Here is a 21,493-nt window from a genome sequence, read left to right as displayed (position 1 = left end):
CTTAATTTATTTATACTTCATTTATTTAATTCTATCCAGATAAGTTTAGGATGTTTGGTACAGAAATGGTACAAAAATGTTTGTTTGTTTTTATTACAAAAATGTCGTACTATAATATTTTAGTTTAATAAAAGAAACAATCGCAATATGAAAATTGATAGATACCAAAAAAATAGTAACCTTTGCAGACCCCTTTGTCTCCAGAGCAGCACTTCTCACATTCTAAATACTCACAACTTCCAAACTGGGAGGACCAGCATCCAGGGGAGAAGGAAAATATCGCTAAAAGAAAAGCACAAGATTATATGGGTTATAATTCGCGGGACAGGGAGAAGAAGGACGTAACTGCAAAAAGCAAAATTTTTCAGGAGTGCAAAAAACGATTTTTTTTTCTCTGATTCTGGCCTTGGTTTAGAACTAGAACCTTTAGCCACGTAATTGTATAACTTAACACTAACTCAGGTGTAATCTGTAGTGTGTGTGTTGAGTAAGTGTCTTGTTATTTTGCAAAATATCAGGGTGTTTTTAAATATTTAAAATAGTAATTAAGCATCGTCCAGTAATAGCCTAAGAGCTAGTGAACCTAACGGTCTTCCTGTAAGGCTTGAAATTTGTATAGTGATAATTCATAGGACACCAAGGCTAAAAACCATGACCTGGCAGGCATCAGCGGTGCACGTGTATCTACCAGGTGAATCTAAAAGTGCATAGTTTAGGGGAAAAATAAACTTTCTCCTGTAAGATTTAAATTTAACTATGTGTTTGAGTAAGTCATTTAGAAGAAATGTGTACAATGACAGGCGATTATGAACAGCACAAGACCTTGCCAGGCGAGGGGAAAGATTAGGGGTTTTTTCTAAAATTATTTTTTTTTGCATCGAACAAAGTTTTTTTAGGTTTCTTGAATCATTCCAAACAGAAAAGGTTTTTAGTGATTTTTCTCTTAGGTTAATAGTTTTTGTTATATTATAAGCGATTAAAAATTTTGAAAATTACGAAATCGGCCATTTTAACCCTAAATTCTAAATCGGACATTTAACTAAAAATTTCAATGTTGCTAAGGTAGATAGATATTCTTTCAACATTGATTGATGAAATCCCGAAGAGTTTTTTGCAATACAATATCGAAAACCCCTTTGTTTTTTAATTGCTAATCAAGCGGGCGCGACACTGTAGTATAAGTGAGGCCGTTTAAGTTTGCATAAATTCATTATCTCAAGAAAGGGCAAACTTGAAAGGAAATCCTCAGACAGGTCGATTTTTATTCTTAAATTAGGACTTTTTGGCATATATATAATACTAATGACGTCATCCATCTGGGCGTGATGACGTAATCGATGACTTTTTAAATGAGAGTAGGGGTTGTGTGATTTATTCTTAAATTAAGACTTTTTGGCATATATATATAAGACTAGTGACGTCATCCATCTGGGAGTGATGACGTAATCGATGATTTTTTAAATGAGACTAGGGGTTGTGTGATAGCTCATTTGAAAGGTTATTTAATTCTATATTCAGTAATATAGACATTAACATAATTATTTATACAGGGTGTACAAAATTTTTTTTTATTAAATTAATTTAGACAAAAAGAAGAAAAAAATTTTTTGTACACCCTGTATAAATAATTAGGTTAATGTTTATATTCGTGAATAGAGAATTAAATAACCCTTCAGATGAGTTATCACTGATCCCTACTCTCATTTAAAAAATCATTGATTACGTCATTACGCCCAGATGGATGACGTCACTAGTATTATATATATGCCAAAAAGTCCTAATTTAAAAATAAAAATCGACCTGTCTTCGAATTCGCCCATTCTCGAGATAATGAATATATGCAAACTCAAACGTCCTCACTGATACTACAGTGTCGCGCCCGCTTGATTAGCAATTAAAAAACAAAGGGGTTTTCGATATTGTATTGCAAAAAAACTCTTCGGGATTTCTTCAAACAATGTTTAAAGAATATCTATCTACCTTGGCAACATTGAAATTTTTAGTTAAATGTCCGATTTAGGGTTAAAAATGGCCGATTTCGCAATTTTCAAAATTTTTAATCGCTTATATAACAAAAACTATTAACCTAAGAGAAAAGTCACTAAAGACCTTTTCTGTTTAGAGTGATTCAAAAAACCTAAAAAAGACTTTGTTCGATGCAAAAAAAATAATTTTAGGAAAAACCCCTAATCTTTCCCCTCGCCTGGCAAGGTCTTGTACTGTTCAGAATCGCCTGTCATTGTACACTTTCTTCTAAATGACTTACTCAAAGTCATACTTAAATTTAAACTTTACAGGAGAAAGTTTATTTTTCCCCTAAACTATGCACTTTTAGATTCACCTGGTAGATACACGTGCAGGGCTGATGCCTGCCAGATCATGGTTTTACCTTACAAGAAGACCGTTAATCGGAGGGTTCACTAGCTCTTAGACTATAATCGGTATGGCGTTTATTCTCACAACGATGGCTTTTGTTTTTTTTCCTATTGGTTCTAATTTCATTGCCTTAATTTAATCCTCCCATTTTCAACCCTATCTACAGTTGCGTCATTGTGCATCGGAAACAAGGTCAAAAATGGCGCGTATTTCAATATCGACGCAACTACCCTGTAGTGGTTCAGCACATGATTACAGTTCTCTCGTTTTTTATCATCTGTACACAGTGTTTTAGAAGTTAATTACGCAATAAACAGGAATTGACAAAATTTGCAGTTACGCCATTCTTCTTCTAGAGCGGCGGATTATACAGGGTGTCTGCCTAACTTGGAACCATATGGGAAACTTTTTTAATATCAATTTTACGAAAAAAAGTCATTCTTTATAAAGTGCTCTGCATAGTATAAAACCTAAGATGCAATTATCAGATATCAAATTTTGTCAACAGTATACGAGGTATGTCAAAAAATATGAATTTCGCTCAAGAGCAAACTACCTTTATATTTCAAAATATCAAAAAATTTTATTATGAAAAGTTATTTGTAATTAAAAACCATATTCAAATATGCAATAACAACCTTCTACTTGAAAAAAAAAAATTCTGAAATTTTCCTAAATTACCGACTAAGAACATCATTTTTATTTATTAGACATGTAATAACTCTTTTATTAATAATTTTAGGAAAAAAAGTTATTCTTCATAAAAATCTATGCATGGTCTAAACCTCAAGATGCAACCATCAGTTATCCAAGTTTGTTAATTTTATACGAGGTGTGTCAAATAATATGAATTTAGAAAGAATTTAGAAAGAATTCTTTCTATATTCATATTGACACACCTCGTATAAAATTAACAAACTTGGATAACTGACGGTTGCATCTTGAGGTCTAGACCATGCACAGATTTTTATGAAGAATAACTTTTTTCCTAAAGTTATTAATAAAAGAGTTATTACATGTCTAATAAATAAAAATGATGTTCGGAATCGGTAATTTAGGAAAATTTAAGAAATTTTTTTTCAAGAAGAAGGCTGCTATTGCATATTTGAATATGGTTTTTAATTACAAATCACTTTTGATAATGAAATTTTTTGATATTTTGAAATATAAAGGTAGTTTGCTCTTTAGCAAAATTCATATTTTTTGACATACCTCGTATACTGTTGACAAAATTTGATATCTGATGATTGCATCTTAGGTTTTAGACTATGCAGAGCACTTTATAAAGAATGACTTTTTTTCGTAAAATTGATATTAAAAAAGTTTCCCATATGGTTCCAAGTTACGCAGACACCCTGTATAATATTATAGGGATGTGGTGATATTAATTGTGCAAAAAGAAGAATAACGGCCAAACAGTTGAAGGGCATATAACAAAACATTTGTATTTAATACAAAATATCTAGAGCGCCAAAACAAAAGGCAATAATTGCTACTTTCTACTTTAAAAAGTATGAAAATAATGTGTAAATAATATACGAATAGCAATATTCACACCTTCGTCTCTCCTACCATTCGTAGACCGGTTTCTGCATTTCTGCGTCATCAGTACGACTTTATAGGAAAGACGAAGACTGATAATATCCTTTTCGTATATCGGAGGCCGCCAAACAGTCATTTACAGACTGGTGCAATCTGGATTGTTTCATGTGAATGACTGTTTGGCTGTATGCGGCCTCCGATATACGAAAGGAATATTCTTAGTCTTCGTCTTTTCTATAAAGTAGTACTGATGACGCAGAAATGCAGAAACCGGTCTACGAATGGTAGGAGAGACGAAGGTGTGAGTATTACTTTTCGTATATTATTTACATACAGGGTTGCGAAATCGCTAGAAAGATTTTTATAGATTTTGGTGCGTAAGGGTCTTTTAATGCGGCCGATATCATAGTGATAATTACATTGTTGTCAAATCGGCCGTTTTTCTGGAAATCTACTGAACTTTGTATATTTTTTAAGTTTTGGAATCCTTAATAGACCAGGGCGCATCTGTAAAAATATTAGTACATTTGGACGTTGAAAGGTGACTCAAATTTTTTTGCAGACATTGCTCGAAAATAACTTAAATAATAATATTTCAGTTATCCTCCCACTCAAAAAGGTCCGGAACATTGTTTAAATAATCAAAATGTCAAAAAATGAAGGAAAAATTCGATATTTTTCTTCGTTTTTTGATTATAACTTTGAAAGTATTCATTTCCGAGAAAAGTTGAACTGACATAAAAGTTGCGTAATTAAATTTCCTATAACACAAAATAGGTTAAAAATTTTAAAAATAGTCACGCTTGTTGCAAAATAGCAATAATTGCGAAAAAACCATAAAAAACAAGTATTTGCATTTTACATTTTTCAACCATTTATGCTACACCTAGGACCTTCATATTTTACACAGAAAAACTTTATGATATGGTAAATTAACACTGTAAATTTCATTAAGATCGGTTTAACAGATTTTGCAAAATAAATTTTGCAATCCAGCTTTCGCAAAAAAAAATCATTTTTTGTAAATGTTGCAGGACTGAAAATAAAGCAGATAGCAAGTTGAAATTTTTTTCACATAGAAGTGTACTGTACCTTTCATTTGTAATTTGCAAAATTAAAATCGATTAACTACCACGGCGTCAGGAATTTTTTTAAATAAACATTAATATTGGTGCTACGCCCAGGACAGCGGATAGTTTGCTCTGATTTGGAATTCCAATGACCTATGATAATAATTGATACATTTTAATTTTTATTACATTTCGATATAAATAAATAAATTTGTTTATTGCAAAATATAAACACATACTCTCTCCTTTTAAATAACACATTTTTTAGCAAAAACTTTCTTTGTGCATATATTTTAATTTAGAGAATAAAAGTTTATTATTTTTAAACATATGCCATTGTTTAAACAATATTTCACAAACAATAATAAAATTAGTTTGATTTTTGTGGAATTAAAATATTAAAATGGAACAAAATATAGAGTAAGAAAATAATATATTAGGTAAAGATTGGAAGAAATTTTGGTGGAAATCAACTTGTGTGAATCGAACATCGCTGTCCTGCGCGTAGCATCAAAAATGAATGTTTATTTAAAAAAATTCCTGACGCGGTGTTAGTTAATCGATTTTAATTTTGCAAATTGGAAATGAAAGGTACAGTACACTTCTATAGGCAAAAAAAATCAACTTGCATCTGCTTTATTTTCAGTCCTGCAACATTTTGAAAAAATGAATTTTTTTGCGAAAGCTGGATTGCAAAATTTATTTTGCAAAATCTGTTGAACCGATCTTAATGAAATTTACAGTATTGTTTTACTATAATATCATAAAGTTTTGCTAGGTAAAATATAAAGGTCCTAGATATAGCATGAATGGTTTAAAAACGTAAAATGCGAATACTTGTTTTTGTATGGTTTTTTTGCAATTAGTGCTATTTTGCAACAAGGGTGACTATTTTTAAAATCTTTGGTTAATTCTATGTCGTAGATAATTTAATTACACAACTTTTATGTCAATACAACTTTTCTCAGAAATGAATACTTTTAAAGTTATAATCAAAAAACGAAGAAAAAAATCGAATTTGTTCTTCATATTTTGACATTTTGATTATTTAAACAATGTTCCGGACCTATTTGAGTGGGAGGATAACTCAAATATTATTATTTGAGTTATTTTCAAGCATTTTCTGCAAAAAAAATTGAGTCACCTCTCAACGTCCATCTCAAAAGAGATGCGCCCTGGACTATAAGGGATACTGATTATTTTTCATATGATATTCCCTATTCCTAAATGCCATAATTTAGGAGTTATTGCTACATTTATTAAAAAAAAATTTAACAATTTATAAAAATCAACTTTTTCGGCCCGGGTAGACATTATTTTAGGTTCTTTGGATCATTGGGAACAAAAAAGCTCTTTTGTAATTTTTCTCTAAAATTAGTCGTTTTCGAGTTATAAACAATTTAAAACTGAAAAAAACGAAAAATGACCATTTTCAAGGTTCAAAAACACAAGTAAAAAAATAATGTGTGTGTACTTTGTACGCACGTAAGAAGTTATACTTCTATTATATAATTTCAACGAATTAAATATACCCAAAATTTATTTGTATTTTATTTAATTAAAAAACTAATTTTGATATTACCACTTTCAAAATTTTTTTATTAAAACAACACCAAAATTAAAAAAAAAAGGATAACAATCGTCCGCGTCAGGTTAACATTCTAAAATATTAACAACTAAAAAATAATATTTTAAAATGAAACAAGACCAAATTGCTTACCTGTATCTGATAAAATGAGGGTTCAACTTGAATTTCGGTATTTCGTAGTTTCAAAAATAATATTTTTACTTGTGTTTTTGAACCTAGAAAATCGTCATTTTTCGATTTTTTCAGTTTTAAATTGTTTCTAACTCGGAAACGATTAACTTTATTAGAGGAAAATTACAAAAGACCTTTTTTGTTCACAATGATACAATGAACCTAAAATACTGTCTACCCGGGGCGAAAAAATTGATTTTTATAAATTGTTTAAAAATTTTTTTTAATAAATGTAGCGATAACTCCGAAATTATGGCATTTAAGTATAGGGAATATCATATGAAAAATAATCAGTATATCTTGGGAATTCCAAAACGCAAAAATATACAGGGTGTTCCATTTGAAATAAGAAAGTTCATTATATTTCGAGAAAAACAGAAGATTTAATAACAATATAATTACCACTATAATAGCGGCCGTATTAAAAGACCCTCACCCACCAAAATTCATAAAAATCGTTTTAGCGGTTTCCGAGAAATTACCGTGTTGCCAGACTTTCTCGCAACCCTGTAGAATATATACTTACATATACTTACTTTTTCCGAAATCCCTTGTATTTGGCAAAAACTGTTCCATGTTATTCATCGATTTCAATGCAGCTTGTTGTTTCTGAAGTTTCTCTTCCGCAGCCGAGATGTAGTTAACTAAAAAAATTACAAAAATGCACATTTATACGATTTTCAGCTTAAATAAGCGTAAAGATATGTAAAATATAAATACAAAAGAAAGTTGCAATCCGTTTGAAAGGACTTATATAGTGTGTTAATTTGAACATGACCTATTAGAAAGAATTTTGTATTAAAAAGAAATGCTGAAATACATCAACTTTTAACTTAAGGGGGACACTTTCTAGCGCTAATATCATAAACGTCATATTCATCCCCTCCCGACTGGAGGTGCACCTTAACTTTTTTGAAATCGAATTAAGTATTCAAGTAAAATTGGCTCTCAGATTGACATCAAAAGAGTAGCGAGAAATTGGCTACAACCGGCCAAGCGTAGAGAACACTGGAAAGAACTGAGGGAGGCCTATGTCCAGCAGTGGACGCGATTGGCTGATTGATGTTGTGAAGAATAATAGATATGGCCCCGTATTAAAAAAATAAATTGGTCCGGTCAATTTAAAGAAAAATGTCAGTTAACAGAATTAAAAGAAAGTTATTGAGAACTTTTTATAAACTAATGCAAATTGAAGTGAATACTTACATTTTCTTAAACCCATAAGGGGGAAAAAGGTTTCCATGTTATTCATCGAGTTCAATACAGCTTGTTGTTCTTGAAGTTTCTGTTCCGTAGCTGAGATATAGTTAACTAAAAAAATTACAAAATATACGGATTTCGTCTTAAATATGCGTTATCTACAATATAAATTCAAAACAAAGGTGCGAGCCGCCTAAAAATACCTATCATTATCATAATATAGCCGTTCTCGTCCACTACTGAACATAGGCCTCCTCTAAGTTTCTTCATGTCTCCTTGTCTTGAGCTACCATCATCCAGTTCCCGGCAGATCCTTTTGCCGAAAGACAAATTTAGCCAATTGATAGCTACTGATAATTACACTCTGTGGACGTAACTTCAAACAATGAATTATGTACTAGAGATGTTAATGAGGTAACTATTCTAAGTAGACGACGCACAAAAAAGCCCGAATCCCCTAATTTATAAGTTCACCAATAATGTATACTTCAGCATAGAGGTTAATGCATCTAGCATACCTAGTAACAAAAACTTTGTACATACTTTGAAAGCTGACAAATATAATTTAAACGTGAAACTATTTGCAAAACTACTTGACAATTCATTCAGTTTAATAAACTGGTGATTAAACTATTAATCGGTATGTTTCACAATTATACACGGTGAAATATGCAATTATATTAGGAAGTTATGATTAATGTGAGATTACAAATTAAGGGATTAATTTGCGATTGAGCACTAATGCTAATTGAACTGTATACTTACTTTTTCCTAAACCCATAAAATTGGGGAAAAACTTTTCCAAGTTATTCATCGATTTCGATACTGTAGGTGCTTGTTGTTTTTGCACATGTTGTTTTATAGCTGGGATGTGAGCAGCTAAGAAAATTACAAAAAAGCACTTATAGTTTTCATCTTGTGCATAAATTTATGTACAATATAAATATTAAATAAAGGTGCAAGAATTCTGGATGAGCCTATATATTGCCTAAATAAAAAATACGGAAAAACAAGGAGTGTAGACAAAGGTGAGGACATAAAAAAATTGAGAGCAAAGTGTTATGGAGACCGTTGTAAAATGCTCTAGAGTACACAGCATAATATAGAGACCATGTGGTGATAACAGGCTTGCAAAGATTAAAATGGAAGAGAAATACTGGCAGACCACCCAGGCACCTCCCAAAACTAGTATGAAAGTTGAATATCGGAGTCCCAATTTAAGCTACAACTTGAAAAACAAGAAATTTTCTTAAAATAATTAAAAGAATAAAGATCTTTAAATTAAAGTAAAAAAATAAATAAGGGATTAAAGGAAAGTTAATGAAAAATTTCTTTACCATTTATACTCCACGAAAAGAGTACGAAAATTAGTTTGATAAGGATAAATTATTAATATGTTAGCATGATAGCTAACTTCGCCTGATAGCTATTATCTTTCTTAGATATACAGGTTACTTTAATCGTTAACAACTTTAACTTAATTTTTCCTCGTTAGAAGCCGCTATTAGCATGTTGGTGCAGTATTTTACTAAAATTGTCACCTGGATGGTACGTGTCAGTTCAATTCAGTTGTCTCACAAAGTCTTCCTGATGAAAGGTAAAGCTTGAAACACGTGTAGAAGAATAGTCATCATCATTGGCCCATTAACGGCTACGGGTACCATATGAAGCCACCAGAATTCGTAGCCATCGGAACCTATTTACCACATTGTTAGGTAAAATTTCGCAGAGAGAGTCGGCCTATTTGTAGTTCAAGGTTACCCCTTTTTGAATGAACAACTTAAATTTAGTTTAATACCTATTTGCGTATATAATAACTTTTTGAATTTACGGTTGGTTTTGTTTGTGCCAAAATATAGACATTCGTTTCGTGTAAGTGTTTTATTTATTACTTTTTGCAGTAGGATCCTCGTTTTTGTTTCTAAAAGATTTTCTACAAACTTCAATAAATAAATTGTACAGGTTTTCATATTATTTCATCTTTTGGTTTTTCCGTCATGACGCCAAAAATATGTGTGTTCCCAAATGGAACCGCTAGGCGGTTTGCTGGATATGTTGTTTTCACTATTTTTTTACCTTTCTTATTTTTTCGACAAATTTCTTTAAAAGAAGATCTCGATATTGCTTTCGAAAAAAAAAAACGAAAGTAATAAACGAAAGTAATAACGATTTTTCTGCCGTTTATATAGAATCTCCAGCTAGTAACATTTTGACAGAACAAGATCCGGTCGATGAAGATGACGCGGGTTTTATTGATAATTTAAATAGTAACCAGCTATCTTCAGGCGCGAAAATTGTATTTTCGGATGATACTAGAATCAGAGGCACTGCTAAAGATACGATCATAGAAGAAGAAGATTCGGATTTCGTGATGTTCTGGGAACACGGGAGGCCCTTTTTGCTGTGCAAGTGCTATTTCAGAGGTGCATAGATGTAAATTGTGATATATACGTATGCTTTATAGATTACCAGAAAGCATTTGACAGAGTAAAACATGACAAATTAATAACTCTAATACAAGAAATTGGAATTGACAACAAAGATCTAAGAATTATCAGAAACATTTATTACAATCAAACGGCCAAAATCAAAATAAAAGACCAGTTAACTGATAAAATTGCAATAGAACGAGGAGTACGATAGGACTGTATTTTATCTCCACTACTATTCAATATTTACTCTGAATGGGTATTTAAGTAAGCTTTAGACGGTTGTGCCAAAGGAGTATTAATAAATGGTGATTGGTTGAGTAACATTAAATATGCAGATGACACCATAGTTTTTGCCGATAATCTCAATGATTTACAGATATTAACAAATCGTATAACAGAAGTCAGCAACAGATACGGACTAGCTCTTAACATAAAGAAGACCAAATTTATGACAATTAGTAAGAAACCAATACTAAACGCTCAACTTACAATCAACCAACAGAATATCGAAAGAGTTGAGCAATATACATATCTGAGTACGAATTTAAATAGCCAATGGGACCACTCAACAGAAATTAAACAGCGAATAATATGGGCGAAAACAGCATACGTTAGAATGAGACCCATTTTCAACAGTCGAGACATAGCATTAAAAACAAAATACCGTCTGTTGAAATGCTACATATTCTCAGTTCTGCTCTACGGAATGGTTGCATCTATGAATCGGCTCGAGGCTTTAGAAATGTGGTGTTATAGGCGCATCTTACGTATATCCTGGGTTGACCGAATTACCAATGTGGAAGTTCTGCGTAGAATGGGGAAAGAGTGTGAAATTCTCATAACCATAAAAACAAAAAAATTGGAATATCTAGGACATGTAATAAGAAATCGTGAACGTTACGACCTTCTCCAACTGATTCTCCAAGGGAAGGTAAATGGTAAAAGAGGACCGGGAAGAAGACGCATTTCCTGGCTTCAAAATTTTCGTAAGTGGTATAACACGACTACCACTGAACTGTTCCGCGCTGCGCTAAACAAAGTCAAGATAGCCCCATGATGATCGCCAACATCCGAAACGGATAGGCACTTTAAGAAGATCATAGAAGAAGCCATTTAGATTTACCCATTACTAGCTGAGCAATTCTATCTGCGCTAACTTTAACTGGTGGAGGTATATTTATATTTACGCGGCAGCTAAATGCAGATTTTTGCGAAGAATGGATATTTGGTTTCTACAGTGTATGATTTTCCAGAGTCTGATTACTTAAAGTATGCCCTACAAAACTTTTTGGATTACACCAACTAGACCTGCTAAAAGGTTTTCAAGACAGGAGAAGAAACATTGCTGTTCTGAGGCAAAAATATTGTTTTACAATACAATACTCAATACATAATAATATGGGTGGTACTGATTTAATGGAAAGCAATGTATCTTGCTATTGAATTCAATTCCGTTCCAAAAAATGGTATTGGTCCATTTTTACATACCTAGTGGACACGAACATTCAAAACGCATGATAGTTTTATATAAAATCTGATCGTAACATTAGCCAATTGGAATTTACGGAGCTATTATCCAAAAATAGAGATCTAAGAGCTAAAAACTCATCGAGATCATCAGGAATAGTAAGTGGCCGCAGCTGCAAGAAATGAATCTCGAATTGGAGGTATAGGGCTTTTCATTCACAGTCATTTGTTTCGAGCTTCTGTCATGTGTAACATAATATTAATATATTTACGTCATACGTTATTGGTATATAACAATATTACAAACCAAAGACGTATGGCGTAGATATATTAATATTATGTGACACATGACAGAAGCTCGAAACAAATGACAATCGATGAAAGCCCTATTCGGTATAACGGATTAAATCATTTTGTGGTTTCTGTAACAGAAAAAAAAGAAAAAGATGCGAAGGGATTGGATTTTTAGTCCGGAGGAAAATAATATACAGTGGAACCTCGTTAACTCGGATTAATCGGGACCGCGGTCGATCCGGGTTATCGAAAATCCGGGTTAGCCGGAGAAAATGGTAAAAATTAATAAAATACGATATACTTACAGATAAACTCCGTTATAATTGAAATAACATGAAATATATATGCACAGTACAAATCTAAATTACATATAGTTGTATAGAGTATAGAGTATTGTTCATTTCGTAGACAACGTTCACAACGTAGACAAAAAAAACACGCTAACACAAAATATGAATAGATTTACGAACGATTACAGAACGGAAGCGAATAATACGACTGTACTACACACAATACGGTCTCAATTGCAACGATGTTATGTTATTTAATAACAGTGAAGACTAGGAACATTGTTTAAAAAATAATTTTTTAATAGTCTTTTAGTCTTTTTTAAAAAATTACACAAATACCCATCATCTCTCAAATATTATATTACATACATTTTTATTGTCGAAATGTTTGTCTGATAAAAATCGGTCCGGGTTATCCGGACTTCCGGGTTATCGGAGGCAGACTTATGGGGGTTCCACTGTACTGCAAATCTGATGTGGTCTTTTCTATTGACTGTTTCGCCATTTTCATACCAAGTAACTCTTAATGAACATCTATCGGATTTGCGCCTAGTGGTCCCATATGGGAGCAGTTTTTTTCTCCATTACTATTTCATTTACAAACAATTTTCTTCTTACGTTGTGTACAGAATACTGTTATATTTAAAGATTTTTAATAAATTTTGTCGATATCAAAAATTTATTTTTCTTTGCGTTAATGGGTTAATGTATTTATAACTCCTTATAAGACATTTTGTCACGCTTTCTTCCATGTTTATCTTTCCCGTGCCACTATTTTCCATTTTTTCACTCCCATTTTCTAAAGATGTTCTCTGACTGGATCTGTCCACCTTTTTATAGGCCGTCCTACAGACCCTCACCCATCTGTTTTCCCAAAACACATTGTTTATAAGGCGATTGTCGTTACTGCTTATCACATGCCCTGTCTATTTTAGTCTATTAGTCTTTATATACCTTACTAAATTTTCTTTTCCGAAGAGAGACTTACTCGCTGTTGTGCATATGTCTCCATTTGCTTGTCACGGCATCCCGCAAAGGCCATAATATAATATCTCTCCTAGGATTTTGCGTCCCCATATCAGCATTATTTACTTCTCTTTTTGTTAGCGACCATGTTTCGCTTCCATATGCGACTGCTGATCATATTGTAGTCTCGTATATCTGGATTTTTGACTTCGTTAGATTTTGCATTGGAAAGAAATATCCCGTCCGTATGAGCGTTTCGACTTCTTGTTCTATTTTGTTGTCATTATTGTTGTTCTTAGATATTTAAATTCTATTAGACTCGTCGCCTTATTTCTATATTCGTCGTCGTCTTAGACCATAAAAACTGATAGACACGCCATAATGCTATTCTCTCGTCTCGAAGAGTGAAGCCAACATAAAACGATTCACGCAGCTGTGCGTGACGTCAGTTTACGGCAGAAAACGTTAGAGATTAGAAGTGTTTATAGGCGTTGTAAACTTTTTAAAGTGTTCCAATTTAAAATTTTTCCAATACACTAATTTTTTAATTATGGTGTTATCTTGCAGAGCATTTAATTGTACGCAGCGACAAAAAAAGGGGAAAAACACCTAAAATCCACTTTACAGCAGCATAATAAACAAGCGATTTTTCAAAAAATTTAAAAATTTATAAAGTATCTTAATTCACTCAAATATTCCAACAATGGTGAACCACTGCATATAAGCCAAAGAAAAACGGGTTTTATTGGTATGATCATTAATTTAAAGCCAATAATGCGAATTTGGAAAAATTACGTGAAGGATAATTAATATGTATGGAGGTCTGAAGTATCTTTCAGCCTATAAACTTTCTCCGGATCACTTAGAAGTTTTCTTTAGTTCTATTATAGGAGTCATGGAGATTACAACAACAACCCAACGACAAAACAATTTAAAGATGCATATAAAAGACTCTTAATGCACACAAGTGTTACAGGATCTACCCAGGCTAATTGTATAGAACAGGCACCTTCCATAAATTTAGCAATGAGCACAACAAATACTGTGAAAATGAAAACTGTTGATCATCAACTCATTGACAACCTTATAACTGATGAAAATAATAGGGAAATAATAACTAGTAACCATGCTTATACTGTAAATAATTTAAGTTTTTTAAAAACACTCAGCTTATGTTTGTGATGCTGTTGACTATATCGCTGGGTTTGTAGTTAAGAAAGTTAAGAAAACATTAAATTGTGACATATTTATGTTTGTGTGCAATTGAATGTTATAATTTACAATGTCCATTCATAAAGGCTGTATGACACTATGCATTTTTTGTATCATTTCTAATATCGTTTCTGATATGTCAAAAAAATGTATAGTGTCATACACAGATACAAGAAACGATATCAGAAACGATACAAGAATTTGTGTCAGGCACAGATTCTTGTACAATAACTGCGCCAATTTCTGCGCAAAGAGCAAAAACGTAAAACCTGCTGGTAAAACTTCTAAATCTCATAATGGCGGCTGAAAATGAGATCATATGATTTATGTCTTGATAAATTTATTTGTGTTTTGTAGGTATTATTTATAAATATTTTATTGATACTTAATATACCGTTTGGTATGGACTACTGTTCTACTAATAACCATATATTTAGAATAACTTTGGGTTTCATATTGCATAATTTTTTAATAGAGGAAAATACAATAGTTCCAATTTGGATCAAACTGAAGATAATTATAATGCAAATATTTTAGCACAAATATCAAAACAAAATAAAAAACACAAATAATCAACAGTCAACGTAAAAATTCTAGTTATTATAACAATAAAATATTTGTTTTTAAAAGTTTATAAATATTATAAAATTTCGACCAATCACGTGCCGAATTTCATACAGTTTTCGATACAAGAACTTGCATAGTGTCATACAGGGCACAAATGTACATACAAGAAATGATACAAGAAAATGTATACAAGAAACGATATCAGAAACGATATTAGAAATGATACAATAAAATGCATAGTGTCATACAGCCTTTAGACACAAAAATTATAGCATATCAAAAATTGTTTTATAATTCAACCTTCTAAAGACGTAATTCATATTTGCAAAATTGCTGAAAGCGAAATTAGAATTATGTAGGCACAATTCAAAAAAATTGAACGATTCTAAATTAATGACAAAATTGATCTTAAACGTGCATAGTTCTGCGTTTAACGAATACAAAGAACATAATATGTTTGATCATGTTCTAACATATTTTTTCACCTAACGTGAAACTTACACCCAAAAGAAAATTACTCTCCTTTAAATTTATTTTTGATTATCAAACAAGAAAAGATATACCAACGATATACTTTCAAATAAAACATTTATTTTTACAAAATTACTTTAAGTCAAAAATATTTATGAATTACTTTGCTTAATGATTCTTCTTCCATATTTTTTACAAAATATTGAAGTTATACTAAAATTAATCTAAAATTGGGTAATTTTATTAGTGCTTTGCTAAGAATCCAAACGAGTTCTTGCCGTATTGTGACGTCACTTTCGCGGAAGGTCTTTGCTTCAACGGTTCGGTACAAGGCGTGTCTATCAGTTTTTATGGTCTAACGTCGTCGTGTCTAAAGATGCCTTATTCGTCGTAATTTTTGTTTTGAAACGACCATGTAGGGGAATGGTTAGAGATTATATATTTTTAATGATAAAGATTTAAAAACAAAAGCTAATTGAAGTACATACTTACTTTTTCCTAAACTCTTGGTCTTTGGCACAATTTTTAAGTGTTCCGTATTCTTCACCGACTTCAATATTTTAGTATGTACATCTTGTTTTTGAAGTTCTTGTTCCTTAGCTGAGATGTAGGTAATTAATAAATTTACAAAAAGCCACAAATATAGACCTTTCATCTTCAATGTCTGTATGAAATTATGTACAGCAAAATAATTTTAGCTTTATGTTTTATAATAATGCTTTGTTTGTCATTTTTTAATTCAAATCTTGTTTCCCATTTGTAGTTTTTATGTGTGCACAACAGTCTACAAATAAAAAAATATTTACGAATAACATTATTTTAATCAACTCAATATTTTTTTGGTTGGTTTGTTCATTGTATTGTACTAATACTTTTAAAAATATTATTTAAATCTTAAACAATAATTAAACAGAAAATTAAATATTACGTTTATACGGGATTAAGCCACATTTGTTTGTAATAGCCACAATTGTTTGTAATTACATTACAAACAAATGTACACTGTTATCTACTGTTTGACGTTTAGATTTTCACTACGGAAATCTCTCTCAAAAAAGATTATTTTAAAAAATGTGCTAATGAAACATAACCGACACTTAGTTATGTTTTCCGAAATTGACAGTTGATTTGATTGGCCTCGATCTTGTAGACAAATAGCCATGTTTTTGGTGTATATTTATATACTAAGCTGAGGATGGTATTTATACCCTCAGGATGATCAACTTGTATTTATTTAACGTGTTTTTGTTTTATATATGCTTTTGTAATTGTACCGGGTGTCCCAATAAGAATGGCTCTCGGCCATATCTCAGGAACCGTTTATAGTACAGCTTTGAGAAAAAAATATTTATAATAAAAGTTGCCTCGCAAAAAGCCTGGAAATTATTTTCATAATTGTAGGTCCGACGCTAGAGGACGTAATTGAATATCCAATTAATTGAATATCCAATTCTAATTGAATATCCAATTGATCGTAATTGAATATCCAATTCCGCCTTACTACAGTGCAATGACAAAAACATTATTTTCTAACAAGGTTAAAACATGTTATTTAAACTCACATTTACCGCCAAATATGTTTGATATACTTATTAGAGAAAAATGGTCAAATTTTCAGTACATATTTACCGATGGGTCAAAAGACGCAAATGGAACGGGCTGTGCAGTATTCCACGAAAATAAAAATTACCATCATCAATATAGCCTACCTATTGAATGCTCAATATACACAGCAGAAATGATAGCAGTAATGTTTGCTGTTCTGTATGTACTACTGAATCCAACTAGCAATTATGTTATATTTACTGACAGTAAAAGCGTGGTGGACAGATTAAGTAACATTCAAACAGTCAAACACATAAACCACATTGAATTGAATATACTTAAAACTCTGTTTGAAATTACACAATTAGGAGTATATGTAACAATTGCTTGGATTAAGGGTCATTCGGGAATAAAAGACAATGAAATAGTTGACAATTTTGCTAAATCAGCTTATGTAATCGGAGAAAAAATAAACAAAAATTTAATTCCAGCTTCAGATATTGATACTTTTAGCAGACAAAAACTTAAAAATAATTGGCAATTGCATTACAGAGAATGTAATACTGGCTCAAATTTTGCTCATTGTAACCCTAGGATATTCTCAAAAAGATGGTTTTACACAGAATATAACAGACATTTTATAAAGACCATTAATCGGCTGAGAGCCAATCATGCTCTTACGCCATATTACATGCATAGAATCGGCTTGTCAGATACTCCCAATTGTACTTGTGGCAAAATCGGAGATCTAACACATGTCATATTAGAATGTCATTTAAACATAAATAACATAAACGACCTTTATAAGGAATTAAAAGATTTAAAATGTTTTTTCCCAATAAATCTTAATACTTTAATATTTACAAATGATATGGAAATTCTTCATCTCATTTATAAACATGTTAAATTATGTAAATACAAGTTGTAAACGTAATATAAAAAGCATAATTTGTTAATGTGGTTTGAAAAAATTAAAAAGAAATATAAAAAAAAACACATAATAAAATAATAACAAAAAAATAATAAATAAAAAAAAAAAAAAATTGAAACAAACATAAAAAAAAGAAAAAAAATAGAAACAAAAAAAAAAGAAGTGTTTCCCACAAATTAAAATATATATTTAAAAAAACAGTAAAATAATTAAAAAAAAAATAAAAAAAAAGCTACACAATGTACCATTGTATCTATAAAAATAATATTGTAGAATGTACTTATGTTTATAAGAAATTTATGACTATGAATCTGCAATCAATCACAAACAAGTCTGGCTAATTGGCTCTGCCAAAGCCATTTTTCAAAAAAAAAAAAAAATTAAAAAAATCAAAATTTTACAAAATTTACCTAATGAAAGGGCACTGGAAATTCAATCATCGTATTCTTCATAAAATTCTGCGCATTTACCTATGATTTCACAAGTTTAATTTTACCTTTGCAAATAAGAGGTGAGTGGGAACCTTCTTATGAAAAAATGTCTGTAAGTCTGGTTCTGCTAAATCGAATTTTGCATACTTGGTCTTGTTAAAAACAGCTCTTTTTCGTCAATATAAGTGTCTTATTTTCTAAATAGCCTAATAAGTAATATCCAATCTAGGAGGCGTTATTTAATTATTTTCAGAAATCTAGTTTTCTTTGTAAAATTTTAAATATAAGTATGCATTTTTAATCATGTATTACAAAATTAGACCAAATCAGCAACATAATACCAAAAACCGCATGTCGATACCTTTTCTCTATTTTGAGATATCTTGAGAAATGTGTAAATTTTAAACATAACTGTTACTGTCACCGGTAAACGAGGTTAAGGAAAAGTAGTGTGCTATGGAAGAAACAAATAAACATTTTCCAGATGTAAACGTATATAATTAGTTAAAACAACAATAAGACAAACAACACTATAAAAGATAACAAAGAAATAAAAGCAATTACTTACTTAGTCTTAGTGACTGCCTAAATGTTCAAATTGTTGCCCATCATTTTAGATGCAAGGATTTACTCTTTCAAGAGTAGGTTGTATAGCAACATATTTAACTGTTTTAGACTTTTATTTATGGGGACGGATTAAAGACCTTTTTTTTGCCGCTAGGCCCACTACTCGAGAAAACATGATCTAGAATCCAGAGAATACGAAACGCCATTCAAAGCATTGCGAAAGCAGAAATTGAGACTGCGATTTAATCTACTCTTGAAAGAGTAAATGCTTGCATCGAAAATGATGGGCAACAATTTGAATATTTACGTCGTCACTAAGTAAGTAGTTGCTTTTATTTCTTTGTTATATTTTATGGTGTTGTTTGTCTTATTATTGTTTTAATTAATTATATACATTTAAATCTGGAAAATGTTTATTTGTTTCTTCCATAGCACACTACTTTTCCTTAACCTCGTTTACCGGTGACAGTAGCAGTTATGTTTAAAATTTACACATCTCTTAAGATATCTCGAGATAGAAAGAAGGTATCGACATGCGGTTTTTGGTACTATGTTGCTAATTTGGTCTAATTTTGTAATACAGGGTTAAAAATGCATACTTGTAATTAATATTTTCCAAAGAAAACTAGATTTCTGAAAATAATTAAGTAACGCCCCTAGCTTGCATTTTACTTATTAGGCTACTTCGAATATAAGACACTTACATTGACGAAAAGGAGCTGTTTTCAACAAGACCAAGTATGCAAAATTCGATTTAGCAGAACGGGACTTAGAGCCATTTTTTCATAAGAATGTTCCCACTCACCCCCACCTCTTATTTGCAAAGGTAGACTTAAACTTGTGAAATCGAATATGCGCATGACTGGATTTCCAGTGCTCTTTCGTTAGGTAAATTTTTTAAAATTTTGATTTTTTTATTTTTGATATTCAATTACGCCCTCAAGCAGTGGACCTACAATTATGGAAATTATTTCCAGGTTTTTCCCGAGGAAACTTTTGTTATAAATATTTTTTTTCTCAAAGATGTAAGTACTATAAATGGTTCCTGAGATATGACCGAGAGCCATTCTTATTGGGACACCCGGTATGTTTGTGTACTATGTGTTTATGTATTATACAGAGTGGAACAGCCAAATGGAATAAATTCTATAAGAAATAAATGGGAGCGTGTTCAAAAAAATGCTCGGACACGCCATTTTTTGCAATAAACATTTTTCACACGGAGTGTGGCATGTAACAGTAGTCAGTACCAATTTCCTTTTTGTTATAACCGTGTAACGTTGCCAAAACATTCTTCTTTCCTAATACGGCCCTAATACCCTACATTTATTAATATTTTAGAGTACGCCTCTGTACAACTAGTGCTTATAAGTATATCTTTAACGTAAAAAGAGGTCGGTATTTCAACTGCCTGATGCCTCGTAAAAACTGGCAACAAAATCGTAAAGTGTGGAAACAATTGGGGGAGACCTATGTCCAGCAGTGGACGCAAATTAGTTAGATGATAATGATGATGTTATTGCCTCGTATATCAATAAAACTTGTCCTATATTTATAACAAATCAAACTTTTTATTATCTCGACCCTACTTACTTTAATACCTTAATTTCAAAATCGTTTTTTGTATTGACAGTTAATCTATTCAAATCCTCGTTAAAACAATTGCATCTACCCTCTGATGTGTATGTGATGTACTCGAACCGTACCTATTTTTTTATATATTTTGCTCAACAGGCCATGTAGGCCCTGGGCGTGAAAAACACAATTACATTTTTTTTACTATACATATCTACAATATACAATATTAATTTGTCTATTTAAAAAATACATCATATAAATATATACATATATATATATATATATATATATATATATATATATATATATATATATATATATATATATATATATATATATATATATATATATATATATATATATAGCTCTCATTTTACAATTCATGGCACATTCTTCTGTTACAATTTCTCTTGCGCTCTTCTTACCACTCCTCTCCATTCTTTTCTGTCTAATACCTTGTTTCTCCAGTTATCTATTTTTAATTCTCGTAAATCTGCTTGGACGCTGTCAAACCATCTTTTACGGGGTCTTCCTTTCCTTTTTTCCCTACTGGTTTCCTGTTCAATATCATCCTGGTCATTCTATGGTTTTCCAATCTTTGCACATGTCCCAGCCATCTTATTCTATGCGCCTTTATTATTGCGGTGATTTTTGGTTCCGTATACAGCTCTTCCAACTCTTTATTTGTCCTTCTTCTCCATCCCATTTGTGTATTTATGCCGCCGTAAATGGATCGGAGAATTTTCCTCTCCCATCTTTCTAATCTTTCTTCATCTGCCTTTCTTAAAACCCATA

At 31.3% G+C, this 21,493-nt stretch overlaps 1 protein-coding gene across 3 annotated transcripts; it reads right to left on the bottom strand.

Annotated features, from left to right (window-relative positions):
* Positions 1–75: 75 nt before the first annotated feature.
* On the bottom strand, positions 76–16,432 carry LOC126881774 (uncharacterized). Of its 3 annotated transcripts, XM_050646259.1 has the most exons (5): positions 16,139–16,432; positions 8,713–8,826; positions 7,954–8,058; positions 7,284–7,391; positions 76–282 (listed from the first exon to the last, which is right to left on the bottom strand). In XM_050646259.1, the coding sequence occupies exons 1-5, from the start codon at positions 16,299–16,301 to the stop codon at positions 125–127; spliced, it is 648 nt and encodes a 215-aa protein (XP_050502216.1). In that variant the 5' UTR covers positions 16,302–16,432; the 3' UTR covers positions 76–124. The 3 variants fall into 3 exon arrangements, with proteins under 3 accessions (XP_050502216.1, XP_050502217.1, XP_050502218.1); XM_050646260.1 differs by lacking the exon at positions 7,954–8,058; XM_050646261.1 differs by lacking the exon at positions 8,713–8,826 and having other exon boundaries at positions 16,139–16,426.
* Positions 16,433–21,493: the final 5,061 nt, after the last annotated feature.

Source organism: Diabrotica virgifera, chromosome 3, assembly GCF_917563875.1.
Source record: "Diabrotica virgifera virgifera chromosome 3, PGI_DIABVI_V3a".
Taxonomy (NCBI): Eukaryota; Metazoa; Arthropoda; class Insecta; order Coleoptera; family Chrysomelidae; genus Diabrotica; species Diabrotica virgifera.
This window is presented reverse-complemented; position numbering and strand designations above follow the sequence as displayed.

Coding starts and splice junctions, on each gene's coding strand:
- LOC126881774 (XM_050646259.1), bottom strand. CDS start 16,301: ATGAAAGGTCTATATTTGTGGCTTTTTGTAAATTTATTAATTACCTAC. Junction 8,827..16,138: donor GACCAAGAGTTTAGGAAAAA/GTAAGTATGTAC, acceptor TAATTTTCTTAG/CTGCTCACATCCCAGCTATA. Junction 283..7,283: donor TACAAGGGATTTCGGAAAAA/GTAAGTATATGT, acceptor CTTTTCTTTTAG/CGATATTTTCCTTCTCCCCT.